A 15997-nucleotide genomic window follows, 5' to 3' on the forward strand; every position below is an offset into this window, starting at 1 on the left:
AGACTGATGTGACTGTGGGGGGAGGGGACATTAGAGTGTAAGCTCCTCTGTACAGAGACTGATGTGACTGTGGGGGAGGGGACATTAGAGTGTAAGCTCCTCTGTACAGAGACTGATGTGATGTGTGGGGGGGAGGGGACATTAAAGTGTAAGCTCCTCTGTACAGAGACTGATGTGACTGTGGGGGGAGGGGGCATTAGAGTGTAAGCTCCTCTGGTGCAGTGACTGGTGTTTAGGTTGCACCTCACATTATATGATTTGGTAAATCCAAGAGAGATTTTTGTACAATCACATTGTGACATGTCCATCTCCTGCTCCACCTATAAAACGATTGTTCCCTCCCACAGGTGGTGTCAGAACTTCGGGAGAACGTGGTGAGCGGGGTCAGGGTGGTCAGGGACCGGGCCCTGGGAAGAGTGCGGAACGTGGTGGACAGAACTCAGGCCGTGGCCAGGGAATCCTATGAGGTCCTCTCTATAACCACCACTTTCATGGGGACGTTGGAGGTCCAGGACTTGGTGAAAGTCGCAGCTTATTTCGTTTTGACCCAAGCAGAGGAGCTGGTGGATCGCTACCTACCCAAGGAATCAGACGGTGAGACAGTGTTCATCATCAAGGGGTGGGCAGAAGGGACGGCTGCCCTGGGCGCAGCGTGTATTGTAGGCATGGGGGGAGCCACAAGCTCTTTCTACTATAAGGCTGACAGGAGTAGTGACAGCAGATCAATACTTCTGTCAGCCCAGCACTGGAAGCGGCGAGGAAAGGAGGAGAGAGCTGGGAAGAGGTGCAGGCTGTGCTCTCTCTCCTCAAGGCCATGCCACCCTGCCAGGGATTGAGTAGCAGGATCTCGAACCTCCAACAGTCACCAAGCTAGCCTCCAATCAGGGCCGGGACAAGGGGTGGGCAGAAGAAATGGCTGCCCAGGATCTCGAACTTCCAACATTTATCAAGCTAGCCTCCAATCAGGGCCAGGACAAGGGGTGGGCAGAAGGGAAGGCTGCCCTGGATCTTGAACCTCCGACAATCACCAAGCTAGCCTCCAATCAGGGCTGGGACAAGGGGCAGGCAGAAGGGACAGCTTCCCTGTGCGCAGTGTGTATTGTATGCATGGGGGAGCCGAAAGTTCTTTCTACTATAAGGCTGACAGGAGTAGTGACAGCTGATCACTGGAAGCCGCAAGGAAAGGAGGAGAGAGCTGGGAAGTGGGGCGGGCTGTGCTCTTTCTCCCCAAGGCCATGCCACCCTGCCAGGGATTGAGTAGCAGGATCTCGAACCTCCAACAATCACCAAGCTAGCCTCCAATCAGGGCCGGGACAAGGGGTGGGCAGAAGGAATGGTTGCCCAGGATCTCAAACCTCCAACATTTACCAAGCTAGCCTCCAATCAGGGCTGGGACAAGGGTTGGGCAGAAGGAACGGCTGCCCTGGGCGCAGTGTGTATTGTAGGCATAGGGGAGCCATAAGTTCTTTCTAATATAAGGCTGACAGGAGTAGTGACGGCTGATCACTGGAAGCGAAGAGGAAAGTAGGAGCGAGCCGGGAAGAAGTACAGACTGTGCTCTCCTCCAGGCCATGACCCCAGGCTTGCAGACCTTGCCACCCTTCCGGGGTTTAACTAGAAGGATCTTGAACCTCCAACAATCACCTAGCTAGCCTCCAATCCGGGCCAACACAAGGGGTGGGCAGAAGGAGAGGCTTCCCTGTGCGCAGTGTGTATTGTAGGCCTGGGGGAGCCGCAAGTTCTTTCTACCTATAAGGCTGACAGGAGTAGTGACAGCAGATCAATGGAAGTGGTGAGGAAAGGAGGAGTGAGCCAGGAAAAAGTGCAGATCGTGCTCTCCTTCATGCCATAACCCCAGGCTTCCAAACATGGCCACCCTTCCGGGGTTTAAGTAGTAGGATCTCGAACCTCCAACAATCACCAAGCTAGTCGCCAATCCGGGCCGGCACAAGGGGTGGGCAGAAGGAACGGCTGCCCTGTGTGCAGTGTGTATTGTAGGCATGGGGGAGCCGCAAGTTCTTTCTACTATAAGGCTGACAGGAGTAGTGACAGCAGATCAATGTAAGTGGTGATGAAAAGGAGGAGAGAGCCAGGAAGAGGTGTGGGCTGTGCTCTCGCTCCCCAAGGCCATGCCACCCTGCCAGTGATTGAGTAGCAGGATCTCGAACCTCCAACAATCACCAAGCTAGCCTCCAATCAGGGCTGGGACAAGGGGTGGGCAGAAGAAATGGCTGCCCAGGATCTCGAACCTCCAACATTTATCAAGCTAGCCTCCAATCAGGGCTGGGACAAGGGGTGGGCAGAAGGGACGACTGCCCTGTGCGCAGCGTGTATTTTAGGCCTGGGGGAGCCACAAATTCTTTCTACTATAAGGCTGACAGGAGTAGTGACAGCAGATCAATGTACGTGGTGAGGAAAGGAGGAGAGAGCCGGGAAGAAGTGCAGACTGTGCTCTCCTCCAGGCCATGACCCCAGGCTTCTAGACCTTGCCACCCTTCCGGGGTTTAAGTAGAAGGATCTTGAACCTCCAACAATCACCTAGCTAGCCTCCAATCCGGGCCGGCACAAGGGGTGGGCAGAAGGAACGGCTGCCCTGTGCGCAGTGTGTATTGTAGGCATGGGGGAGCCGCAAGTTCTTTTTACTATAAGGCTGACAGGAGTAGTGACAGCTGACCAGTGGAAGCGCCGAGGAAAGGAGGAGAGAGCCAGGAAGAGGTGCGTGCTGTGCTCTTTCCCCCCAAGGCCATGCCACCCTGCCAGGGATTGAGTAGCAGGATCTTGAACCTCCAACAATCACCAAGCGAGCCTCCAATCAGGGCCGGGAAAAGGGGTGGACAGAAGGGGAGGCTGCCCTGGATCTTGAACCACCAACAATCACCAAGCTAGCCTTCATTCAAGGCTGGGACAAGGGGTGGGCAGAAGGGACGGCTGCCCTGTGTGCAGTGTGTATTGTAGGCATGGGGGAGCCGCAAGTTCTTTCTACTATAAGGCTGACAGGAGTAGTGACAGCAGATCAGTGGAAGCGGTGAGGAAAGGAGGAGAGAGCCGGGAAGAGGTGCGTGCTGTGCTCTCTCTCCCCAAGGCCATGCCACCCTGCCAGGGATTGAGTAGCAGGATCTCGAACCTCCAACAATCACCATATATATATAATATAAGGCTGACAGGAGTAGTGACAGCAGATCAATGTACGTGGTGAGGAAAGGAGGAGAGAGCCAGGAAGAAGTGCAGATTGTGCTCTCCTCCAGGCCATGACCCGAGGCTTCCAGACATGGCCACCCTTTCAGGGTTTAAGTAGCAGGATCTCGAACCTCCAACAATCACCATATATATAATATAAGGCTGACAGGTGTAGTGACAGCTGATCACTGGAAGCGGCGAGGAAAGGAGGAGAGAGCCGGGAAGAGGTGTGGGCTGTGCTCTCTCGCCCTTAAAGCGGGGGTTCACCCTTAGAGGGCACTTTCCCCCTTAGATTCCTGCTCGTTTTTACTAGGGGAATCGGCTATTTGTATTAAAATATGTGCAGTACTTACCCGTTTACGAGATGCATCCTCTCCGTCGCTTCCGGGTATGGGCTGCGGGAATGGGCGTTCCTTCTTGATTGACAGTCTTCCGAGAGGCTTCCGACGGTCGCATCCATCGCGTCACGATTTTCCGAAAGAAGCCGAACGTCGGTGCGCAGGCGCAGTATAGAGCCGCACCGACGTTCGGCTTCTTTCGGCTACGAGTGACGCGATGGAAGCCTCTCGGAAGGCTGTCAATCAAGAAGGAACGCCCATTCCCGCAGCCCATACCCGGAAGCGACGGAAGAAGATGCAGCTCGAAAACGGTAAGTACTGCTCATATTTTAATACAAATAGCCGATTCCCCTAGAGAAAACGAGCAGGAAGCTAAGGGGAGAAAAAAACATTTTTTATAAATGGGTGAACTCCCGCTTTAAGTTTGTACATAATAAAAAATGGGGGGGGGGGGTGAAATTTGGCATCTTTGCCCTGGGCACTGGACGATCTCGTCCCGGCACTGATCACCATGATGGGCTCTCATGGCCTTCACATAATTGGGTACCCAGTTGGCAGGTTCCCAATCTCAAGCCTGGCACTTTTGCTGTCAATGACAGCGCAGTCCAAGGGACTAGGAGCGGGCACGGTGCCCCTTTCTCCACTGGCCGATAGACCAATCCTTTCCGGAGGACACCGAGTTTCATGAACACGAGAAGAACACGAGAAGAAGCCAAGACACAATAAATTGCGGGACGGCTTGTACATATCTCGCGGTTCAGTCATTTCAGAGGGGAACGCCCCTTTAAATGATTTCCTCCGTTGTCACTGCCTATTAACGAGTGACATCGGGCACCTGTGTCCCCGAGCAAGTGATCAGCCGGTCTGTGGGCTGCAACTGGCAGTAGAAAACATTTCCTGGGCACTGGCTGTTCCCGGCGCCTTGGCTGTCGGCGCCGCGTACTTTGCCTCCCGGCAGCTGCTCAGACGTGTCCGGGAAATTAAATCCAATCAGTTTTCTGACACCGAGCATCCGCTCGTTCTGTTCTCGGCTCGGTCTACCCCACCCCCTCGCCGGGCTACTGTACCAATTCTCTCGTCTCTCTGTTTCGTTTTGTGAATTAAAGGGATGAGCCACTTTCCCCGCCAGCAAGCCGTCAATCAGAGATGAAGATTTTCATGGGCTCTGAGATTCCAAATACGTTTATAGATTTTCTTTTAACCACTTAAGGACCGAGCCTCTTTTTCAGACTTGGGCCCAGATTCAGATACAATTGTGTATCTTTATGCGGGCGTAGCGTATCTCCTATACGCTACGCCGCCGTAACTTTGTGAGCCGCGTGTGGTATTCAGAAAGATTCTGCGGCCGAAGTTACGGCGGCGTAGCGTATAAGGGCCGGCATAAGCCCGCCTAATTCAAATGTTGAAGATGTGGGCGTGTTTTATTTAAATTATGTGTGACCCCACGTAATTGACGTTTCTAACGAACGGCGCGTGCGCCGTCCGTGAACATATCCCAGTGCGCATGCTCCAAATTACGCCGCAATAGTCAATGCTTTCGAGGTGAACGTAAATTACGCACAGCCCTATTCGTGAACGACTTACGCAAACGACGTAAATGACGTAAAATTCGACGCTGGCCTGACGTCCATACTTAACATTGCGTACGCCTCATATAGCAGGGAAAAAGGCTTACGTAAACGATGTAAAAAAATGCGCCGGGCGCACGTACGTTTCTGAATCGGCGTATCTAGGTCATTTGCATATTCTACGCGGAAATCTACGGAAGCGTCCCTAGCGGTCAGCGTAAAATTGCACACAATTATACGCCGGCGTATGCTAGTTACTAAAATGGCAGTCGTTGCAATACTTTTTGTCACACCGTATTTGCGCAGCGGTCTTACAAGCATACTTTTTAAAAAAAAAAAAAAAAACAAGACAACAGTAAAGTTAGCCCAATTTTTTTTCATATCGTGAAAGATAATGTTACGCTGAGTAAAATGATACCCAACATGTCAAGCTTCAAATTTGCGCCCGCTCGTGGAATGACGACAAACGTTTACCCTTAAAAATCACCATTTTTTTTTTTTTTTTGAAAAGCCTATGGCGTGTGAACACACCCAAAAACTCCACCCGGTGCAGAAAAAATGTGCACACACATCAAGAGTGTTCACAAAAACGTGCAGACGGGTGCAACGTCAAGTGGTCCTCCTGTGAAGAAGGGACCCAAACCCTGATCCCCCGGGGCGTTAGGCTCCAGACGGGGACTGAGGTACTGTGGTCCGAGCAACCGAAGCCGACACGGACCCAACTTCCTCGGAGGGACTGCCGAAACAGAACCCTCCCAGTACTAGGTGGGGCTCCCCCGAAGGGAGACCCCCATGAGAGCAGGCGAACTAAGCCAGAAGGCCATGTCCACCCACTCCCAAGACGTTCAGGGCTGGCCCGAGGACCCGCACCCTACTAATCACACAGTGACAAAACGTGCACAACAAAAAAAGACAAAAAAGTGACAAACACAGGCTTAAATAAAATAAAGTGGGGGAAGGCATAGTGGAGAGGAGAGTGAAGGAAGTGGCCATTGTGGTGAAACAATGACCAGGCCCTCCGGCCAGGAATAAAAAATTCCTCCGGTCCTAGCCAAAAGGCCCGGCCCAGGAGGCAGGTGCTAAAAAAAAGCGTGTATCTGGTGCAGTGACCGTGGTATCCTTCAATCAATGTGTCCCTCACACACAGTGACCTTCAGATACCCCTGGACTGCCACTCCAGGGGCACATGCACCATAGGCTTTTCGTTCCATATCCGACCCCCCGACCGGCCAGTGCAGCCCTCCACCCCTGCCAGCTAGAGAGCCCTTCAAGGTTTTCTTAGGGAGAACTGCCACTCAGATAACAGCCTCCACCAATACTAGCCCCTCCAGACCCTCCGTCAACCCAGCGGATTTGCATGGCTCTACCCCGTCCTACCACAGGGCATTACCAGCTCCTCCAACCGGATCGCTGACAGAGATAGCACTTACACCAGCCAGCCAGAAGGCCAGACTAGAACTCGGCAAAAAGACCAAGACCAAGCGCAGTACCCATCCTCACCAGGAGCACCCTTCCAGATGGCTCAGACTCAACCATGGGCCGGCCCCCAGTATTCTGTCGGGCAGCACAGCGTAGTCCCTGCTGAAAACCATCCTTCCAGGTGCAATGACGTCATTGGATTGCATCCACCCTCCCCATGTAGGAGGTGCTTCAGCGCTCCGCTGACAACTGATAAGGACAGATACAGTAGGTGTTTGTGATATTGTGTTTTTAGCACGACAGCATCGCGCTGATTCTCGGCGATATGGTGCCGAGATCTCGCCGACATCTCGCACTCACTGGAATAGTGACAGCACATCCCAGCAAGCGCGTCATAGAAGCGACGGGAGATCCGACTTGGATTCCCGCCAATTCTACACGTGTGCGGCGTTTGTTATGAATCCTGAGGGGGAAGTCCCCGCCGGATTTTAAATAAAAATCCGGCATGGGTTCCCCCTCAGGAGCATACCGGGCCCTTAGGTCTGTTATGGGTTGTAAGGAGAGCCCCCCTACGCCGAAAAAAAACGGCGTAGGAGGTCCCCCTACAATCCATACCAGACCCGTATCCAAAGCACGCTACCCGGCCGGCCAGGAAGGGAGTGGGGACGAGCGAGCGCCCCCCCCCCCTCCTGAGCCGTACCAGGCTGCATGCCCTCAACATGGGGGGGTTGGGTGCTCTGGGGCAGGGGGGCGCACTGCGGCCCCCCCACCTCAGAGCACCCTGTCCCCATGTTGATGAGGACAGGGCCCCTTCCCGACAACCCTGGCCGTTGGTTGTCGGGGTATGCGGACGGGAGGCTTATCGGAATCTGGGAGCCCCCTTTAATAAGGGGGCCCCCAGATACCGGCCCCCCACCCTAAGTGAATGGATATGGGGTACATCGTACCCCTAACCATTCACCTGGAGGAAAAATGTCAAAGTTAATAAACACACCACACAAGGGTTTTTAAAATAATTTATTTTTCTGCTCCGGAGGCTCCCCCTGTCTTCTTTATTAGCTCTTTTACCAGGGGGAGCTTCTTCTTTGACGTCTTCGGGTGGGTGGGGGCCGCCGTCTGGTTCTCTTCCACCGCCGGGGGGGGGTCGCTTTTAAAAAAGCCCCCACCCCCCGGCGGGTTTCCTCCGGCGTCTTCGGCGGGGGGCTTCTTCTTCCGCTATCCCGATGGGTCTTCTCCGCTATCCGGGGGGTCTTCTCAACTCTCCGGGGGTCTCCTTCTATGTTCGCCGCTCTCCGCTGTTGACTCGGCGCACCCCGGTTCTTCCTCTCGCTGTCCGGTGCCTTCTTCTTCCGTGCTGTACGTCTTCTTCTCCTTCCGTGCTGTGAGTTCTTCTTCCGTGCTGTGACGTCATGTTCTTCACTTCTCTTCTTCTCCCGATGTTGACACGTCGCCTTTCCTCGCTGCAATGACGGGTGCGCGGCTTGCATCGGATTTATATAGACCTCACAATCCCATCATGCTCTGGTACCTACCCATGTGATACCTACCCACGTGGGTAGGTATCACATGGGTAGGTACAGAGCATTATGGGACTGTGAGGCCTATATAGGTCCGATGCAAGCCGCGCACCCGTCATTTTAGCGAGAAGAGCCGGCGTGTCAACATCTGGAGAAGAGAAGTAGATGACGTCACAGCCCGGAAGAAGAAGAATACGTCACAGCGCGGAAGAAGAAGATAGACGTTCAGCGCTGAAGGAGAAGGCACCGGACAGCTGGAGGAAGAACCGGGGTGCGCCGAGTCAACAGCGGAGAGCGGCGAACATAGCAGAAGACCCCCGGAGAGTGAAGAAGACCCCCCCGGATAGCCGAAGAAGACCCCCCCGGATAGCGGAAGAAGAAGCACACCACCCCCCGCCGAAGACGTCGGAGGAAACCCGCCGAGGAGTGGGCGCTTTTATAAAAGCGACCCCCCCGGCGGTGGAAGAGAACCGGACGGCGGCGAAGAGCGGCCCCCACCCGAAGACGTCAAAGAAGAAGCCCCCCCTGGTAAACAGAGCTAAAGAAGACAGGGGGCGGCCTCCGGAGCAGACTAATAAATTATTTTAAAAACTCTTGTGTTGTGTTTATTGACTTTTACTTTTTGCCTCCAGGTGAATGGATAGGGGTACGATGTACCCCATATCCATTCACTTAGGGTGGGGGGCCGGTATCTGGGGCCCCCTTATTAAAGGGGGCTCCCAGATTCCGATAAGCCTCCCGCCCGCATACCCCGACAACCAACGGCCAGGGTTGTCGGGAAGGGGCCCTGTCCTCATCAACATGGGGACAGGGTGCTCTGGGGTGGGGGGGCCCCAGCAGTGCGCCCCCCTGCCCCAGAGCACCCAACCCCCCCATGTTGAGGGCATGCAGCCTGGTACGGCTCAGGAGGGGGGGGGCGCTCGCTCGTCCCCACTCCTTTCCTGGCCGGCTGGGTAGCGTGCTTTGGATACGGGTCTGGTATGGATTGTAGGGGGACCCCCTACGCCGTTTTTTCGGCGTAGGGGGGGCTCTCCTTACAACCCATAACAGACCTAAGGGCCCGGTATGCTCCTGAGGGGGGAACCCATGCCGGATTTTTATTTAAAATCCGACGGGGACTTCCCCCTCAGGATTCATAACAAACGCCGCACACGTGTAGAATTGGCGGGAATCCAAGTCGGATCTCCCGTCGCTTCTATGACGGCTTTGTCTCTATCGCGGCAAGCCAGCTCGGCGCTGGCTCCCGCGATGGGGCTCGTAGGTGCTCAATCTCGCCGAGAAAGGGAGCGAGATTGACACAATATCGCGTGCACCTACTGTACCACACCCAGTCCCAGCCAAAAGGCAGAGAAGCGGCAGGGAAGACAACCACGATCGGCACGGCCTAGAGTGTGCAATAGCCGTGCCTCGCCCTGGGAGAACCACCTTCATGATCATGGTGTCTCCCCTGCCAGGTAAGTATAAAATCACCATAGGCAATGTTTAAAAAAATTCTACAGGTTGCATTTTTTTAGTTACAGAGGCGGTCTAGGGCTAGAATTATTGCTCTCACTCTGACGCTCGCGGCGATACCTCACATGTGTGGTTTGAACACCGTTTTCATATGCGTTAGCTTCTGCGCGCCAGCTCGTCGTGACAGGGCGCTTTAAAAAAAAAATATTATTTATTTTTATTTATTTTGACACTGTTTAAAAAAATAAAAATGAATTCTGTCACATTTATTCCAATTACAAGGAATGTAAACACTTGTAATAGAAAAAAGCATGACAGGTCCTCTTAAATATGAGATCTGGGGGTCAAAAAGACGTCACATCTCATATTTACACTAAAATACAATAAAAAAAATTGCCATTTGAAAAAATCACAAAAAAAAATGGCCCCTTAAGACGTATGGGGGGAAGTGACGTTTTGATGTCACTTCCGCCCTGCTATGGTATGGAGACGGGTGGGGGCCATCTTCCCTCCTCGCTCGTCTCCACACGCAGCCACAGGAAGGACCCGATCGCCTACGCCGCTACCGACGGCTCCGGTAAGCAGGAGCGGCATCGGGAGGGGGGGGAGCCCTCTCCCACCGCCTATAGTGGTGATCTTGCGGCAAATACGCCGCAGAGACCACCATTATCGTAAAACGGACTGCCCACTGAAGAGATGGATACCGGGGTTATGGCAGCAGCTGCCGTCATAACAGGGATATCCATGTTTAAAGTACCGACGTATATATATGTATATAAACAAATGGAACGTAACAAATTAATAATCATAATTAATAATAATAATAATAATAATAATAATAATAATAAAAACGTTTTATTATTATTATTATTTATTATTAATGCATTCCATTCCATTTGATTAGATGCGGCATTCATTATTTCGGATAATACGTAACTACGGATAAATTTGTATTCGTTCACTAACAGCCAAATTCGAAAGGAAATTCCAATACCTATAATTTAATAGTTAGTTATTATTATTAGTTAGTTATTTCTAATTTTCGGATTTTTGTCCTTTCGAGTTTTCCAATTTTCTTTCTTATTTTTGAACGTTCTAATTTACGGTAAATTCATAACTTTGGATGAATTTCTATTCGTTTACTAACAGCCAAATTTGAAAGGATATTCCAATACCTATAATTATAGTTAGTCGTTATTAGTTAGTTAATTATTTAGGGGCAGATCCACAGTGAGAGTACGCCGGCGTACTTTCAAATTTCCCGCGTCGTATCTTTGGTTTGAATCCTCAAACCAAGATACAACGGCATCTGGGTTCGATCCGACAGGCGTACAGCTTCGTACGCCTTCGGATCGTAGATGCAATACTTCGGCGTCCATGGGTGGAGTTCGCGTAGTTTTTCCCGTGTCGGGTATGCAAATTAGCTTTTTCCGACGATCCACGAGCGTACGCGCGGCCGTCGCATTCTCTTACGTCTCTAGTCGGCTTTTTCCGGTGTATAGTTAAAGCTGCTATTTTGCGGCGTATAGATAGACTTGCCATGTTAAGTATGGCCGTCGTTCCCGCGTCGAAATTTGTTTTTTTTTTGCATAAGTCGTCCGTGAATCGGGATGGACGTAAGTCACGTCTAAGTTTAAAAAATGACGTTGTTGCGACGTCATTTCGCGCAATTCACAGCGGGAAATTTCGAAACGGAGCACGCGCAGTTAATTCGGTGCGGGGCATCATTTAAATGAAACACGACCCCTAATCGCCGATTTGAATTCCACCGCCAGAAATACACTACGCCGCCGTAACTTACGGCGCAAAATCTTTGAGGATTTGAAAGAACGCCAGGTAAGGTACGGCGGCGTAGCGTATCTCTGATACGCTGCGCGGGTGCAGATCTATGTGGATCTGCCCCTTAGAATTTTCTGACTTTCGTTCTTTTGAATTTTATAATTTTTGAATATTCGAATTTCAAATTCACGAATTTATGGTAAATTCATAACTTTGGATAAATTTGTATTTGTTTACTAACAGCCAAATTTAAAAGGAAATTCCAATACCTATAATTTAATAATTAGTTATTAGTTAGTTAGTTATTTCTAATTTTCAAATTTTCTTTTTTATTTTTGAATGTTCCAATTTCGAATTTACGAATTTACAAATTCACAAATTTTTCAATTTTGAATGAATGAATTTACAAATTCTCAAATTTCTGTATTTTCAAATTTTTTGATTTTTGAATTTACGAATTTACGTATTTTCGAATTTATGAATTTATGGATTTTCGGATTTTCGAATTTATGAATTTTCAAACTTTTGAATTAATGAATTTCCGAATGTAAAAATGTCTGGATTTTCGAATTTATGAATTTTTCGAATTTACAAATTTCGATCGTAACGAATGACCCGAAAAACGAAAAAACAATAAAACTAAAATGAACTAATGTTTTCGGCAGTGCACATGTCCTATGAATATTAATATGACCACACCATAATCCCGGTTTTCACTTCTCTGGCTCTGAATATTGTGTGTTTTTTGCAGCAGGAGGACCAGAGAGTAGCAGTAGCAGCGGCGATGGGATCGATGAGACGGATGGATCGAGGTTCGACCTGATCACACGCTCCCGACAACTGGTCCGCTCCGTCATTACAAGAAGCTTCCGGAAGCTTCGGTCATTTCTGGACCGGTACTGGAATTTCCTGCAGGGCGGAGTCAGCCTTCTGCTCACCATCCCATCCCAGGTAACTCCTCCTCCTGATCTACAGACATATTCACAGATCAATTCCAAGGAATAAATTGTGTTTTGCATATCATTTCTTTTTTATTACGTTAATGACTAAAAAGATCTTTTGTTAAATGTATAGGCCCAGATTCTCATACATTAGCGCTGCTCCTGGGCAGCGCTAATGTATGAGTTCTACGTTTCACCGCCGCAGGTCTACAGGTTTAAATCCTGATTCTCAGAACACTTACCTGTAAACTTGCGGCGGTGTATCGTTAGATTGCTCGGCGCAAGCCCGCCCAATTCAAATGGGGCGGGCACCATTTAAATTAGGCGCGCTCCCGCGCCGAGCGTACTGCGCATGCTCCGTCGGGTAAATTACCCGACGTGCATTGCGCTAAATGACGTCGCCCCGACGTCATTTGCCTAGATGTATACGTAAATGGCGTCCAGCGCCATTCACAGACGTCTTACGCAAACGACGTAATTTTGATTCAATTCGACGCGGGAACGACGGCCATAGTTAACATTGGTTGCCCCTGGCTAATAGCAGGGGCAACCTTACGTGTCGGGTACGCTACGCAAACAACGTTAATTCGCTGCGTCGACCTCGCGTATGTTCGGGAATCGCCGTACTTACCTCATTTGCATAGACGACGGGGAAAAGCGAAGATGCAAAACCTAGCGGCGGGAAAAAAAATTACTTTTAAGATCTGACAGCGTAACAGCCTTACGCTTGTCAGATCTAATGGGTATCTATGCACAACTGATTCTAAGAATCAGTCGCATAGATACCCGGGGCCAGATGAGGAGTTACGACGGCGCTAATGGTGTTGCGCCGTCGTAACGCCTTCGAGAATCTGGGCCATAGATTTTATTTTATAGTCGGATTAAAATGAAATACTGGGGTAGATTCAGAGAGCAATTACGCCTGCGTATCCATAGATACGCAGCGTAATTGCTAAGTAGCGCTGGAGTATCGACTTTCTGTATTCAGAAAGCTCGATACGCCGACTGTAGCCTAAGATACCACTGGCGTAAGTTTCTTATGCTGGCCGCTAGGTGGCGCACCCGTAGTTGTCAGCGAAGAGTATGCAAATTGCATACTTACGCCGATTCACAAACGTACGTGCGGCCGGCGCTCGTTTTTTACGTCTTTTGCGTACGTCGTTTTCGCCGTAAGGCTGCTCCTGCTATTAGGAGGCGCAGCCAATGTTAAGTATGGACGTCGTTCCCGCGTCGCGATTTCAAAATTTTACGTCGTTTGCGTAAGTCGTCCGTGAATGATACCAATGACGTCCTTGCGACGTCAATTACCGCAATGCACGTCGGGAAATTTTAGGGACGGCGCATGCGCAGTACGTTCGGCGCGGGAACGCGCCTAGTTTATATGATCCACGCCCCCTACGGGATTATTTGAATTACGCGCGCTTACGCCGGCCCCTTTTACGCTACGCCGCCGCAACTTTACAGGCAAGTGTTTTGTGAATCAAGCACTTGCCTGTAAAACTGTAAATTTAAATGTAAAACATAAATGTCATACTGTGACGAGATCCTTCCTCGCCCAGGTCCTGCTCTCCCGACACTCCTCTGCTACCAGTGAGTCAGCTTGCAGATTGCAACGTCTGATGGTCCAGTCATCCAAGGTTCCGGGATCCGAATTACAGCTATGTGCCATTCGGACCCATTAAGAACAAACACCAGGCAGGCTGTATGTAAGTTCCAACAGGACTCTTTATTTTCAATTACACAGCACACTTTTATACAGAATTTGGAACATCCCACTCCCAACAACCGCTTTCCTATTGGTCAATTGTAAAGTATATCCAGTCTTCACTCAAGTCCTCCTTGACCATGCAAATGAGGACTTGAAATTGTCAACAGGGATTGGTCCAATAGCTTGGATAGAAAGACTTGTGTATTGAGACAGAAGCCCCAGGGGGTAATCAATGTACACAATAACCCGGTCTACTTAATTACTACCTCTGAGAGGTTACATTGCTTTAGACAATAGAATGCTAATTCAATACAGCTGACAGGAGGCTTCTGACCTTTAGGACAATAAACACATACATCTTCACACATACATTCTAGATTCAATTAACCTTCAATCCATAGTTTTTTAGCCAGACGGAGCGTCTCCGACACCCGCTCTTAGCCTGCAGAGCACAATAAAAGGTATTTCTCTAGCTGGTTCCACTTAGCATTTCAATAGCCGGTGTCCTTGCATTGAATGTCCCTCTCCTGTGTAACAGATGTCAAGTAGAAACACTTTAATATCTCAAGATCCATGACATTACTTCCCCTGGGAAACAGTCCAACAGCCGCAGTGGGACCCAAACGGGTCAACTCGAGGATGTTGGGAAAATAGTCTTAAAGTTCCAGGACTGTCTGCTGGGATGACCCATCTGCCTTCCTGTTTTGAGGTCCTGGCCCATAATCGGACGGCAAGAGGCTCACATTCAGTCCTCTCCAAAAGCCCCTGTCCCGGCTAGGTCTGTCACACATCACCCCCTTTGGCAGGAGACTAACACTGGGAGAGACCCCAATTCCGGTACCCACCCAGTACCCCAGATAACTTGTCCCAAACAGAGCATTACTCACCCAGCCAATCTCTGCCTCTCTCAGAGAACACGCCTGCCGCTGGGGAGAGGCCTGGACTGGCCCTTCTCCCTGGAGTCCTTTCAGCCGCTGGAGAGGAGACAGGGTGGCTGGGCTCAGTTCATCATGTCGTTGGGAATCTGGGCCAACTGGCCACCATTCCTGGGGTATACCAGTGGAGACTGCAGTCCCATCCACTGATGCTAGGTAAAAATCCCCCGGTGCTTGCAAAGCAAAGCCGACATCCTCCTGTCTCAGTGCCGCACCATGTTCTGGGGTTGTGTTCGTGGAGATCGGAGTCCCATCCACTACCACAGGAACCCCCTCTTCTGTTAGTTGAGAGCAGAGGCCCGGGGCACTCTGCTCTGATGCCAGCTCTTCCGCTGGGCTGCTGTGAGTGGAGACCACAGTCCCATCCACCGATATCCGCTCAAGCTGTAGTGGGGTGTAGCCGCCAGTAGCATCCTGTCCTGCTGCCAGTAATTCAGCTGGGAGTACGAGCTTTACCACCTCAGTTTGTTGCTGGGGAGGGGGGCCAACCGCCCCGGCTCCCTGGAACTCCACAGTTGGTCCCGGTGCTGGGCAGAGATGGCTAGCACTCCGCCCTGTTGCCAGCACTTCTGCTGGAGGCTCCCCAGATTGTTCTTCCTCAGCAGAAAAGTCTATCAAATCCCCTGTCTCTACAACTGGTGTCTGGGGATAGAGGTTCACCATCTTCTGTCCATGGAACCCAGAAGATGCTATAGGTACTGAGCAGAGGTTAGCAGAGCTCGGCCCTGCGGTCAGTACTTCAGCTTTGGGAATGGCCATCTCCAGATTTTCCACTGCCGATTCACTGGCATACTGCTGGACAGGCACAATCCTCCATTCAAAATCATCCCATGCAGAAACCGGATCATCAAGGTCAGTCAGCGCTTGCTGCATCCGCCATAAGACCTCCGGGTCCATAGCTACAGGGGCAGGTTGGCAAAGCCCACTGTTACTCTGCCACATTGCCGATTCTTCAGCCAGGATTTCATCACTGTCAGCTGATATTTCCTCAAAGTTCCATGTAAAGGGAACCTCACCCTGCTGCTGAGCGAAGTCTAGCAGCTGTTTGTAGGCGATTTCCAGTTCCCATTCCTGAGCGGCCAGGAATTCCAAATCTTCCTGTAACCAGTGCACTTCCGGGACATTCAGTCTTCGCTCTCTGTGCTCCATTATTTCCTCCCAAC

At 50.8% G+C, this 15997-nt stretch overlaps 1 protein-coding gene and 1 pseudogene across 1 annotated transcript in view; one reads left to right on the plus strand and one right to left on the minus strand.

Annotated features, from left to right (window-relative positions):
- LOC120920439 (perilipin-2-like) overlaps positions 1-15997 on the plus strand; it is a 63491-nt gene that overhangs the window by 12027 nt on the left and 35467 nt on the right. The window contains exons 5-6 of the mRNA XM_040332537.1: positions 348-594; positions 12002-12201. Of these exons, the coding sequence (XP_040188471.1) occupies positions 348-594; positions 12002-12201 (447 nt within the window). The remainder of the gene's footprint in view (positions 1-347; positions 595-12001; positions 12202-15997) is intronic.
- LOC120921444 lies at positions 9333-9481 on the minus strand (annotated as a pseudogene).

Source organism: Rana temporaria, chromosome 13 (genome assembly GCF_905171775.1).
Source record: "Rana temporaria chromosome 13, aRanTem1.1, whole genome shotgun sequence".
Taxonomy (NCBI): Eukaryota; Metazoa; Chordata; class Amphibia; order Anura; family Ranidae; genus Rana; species Rana temporaria.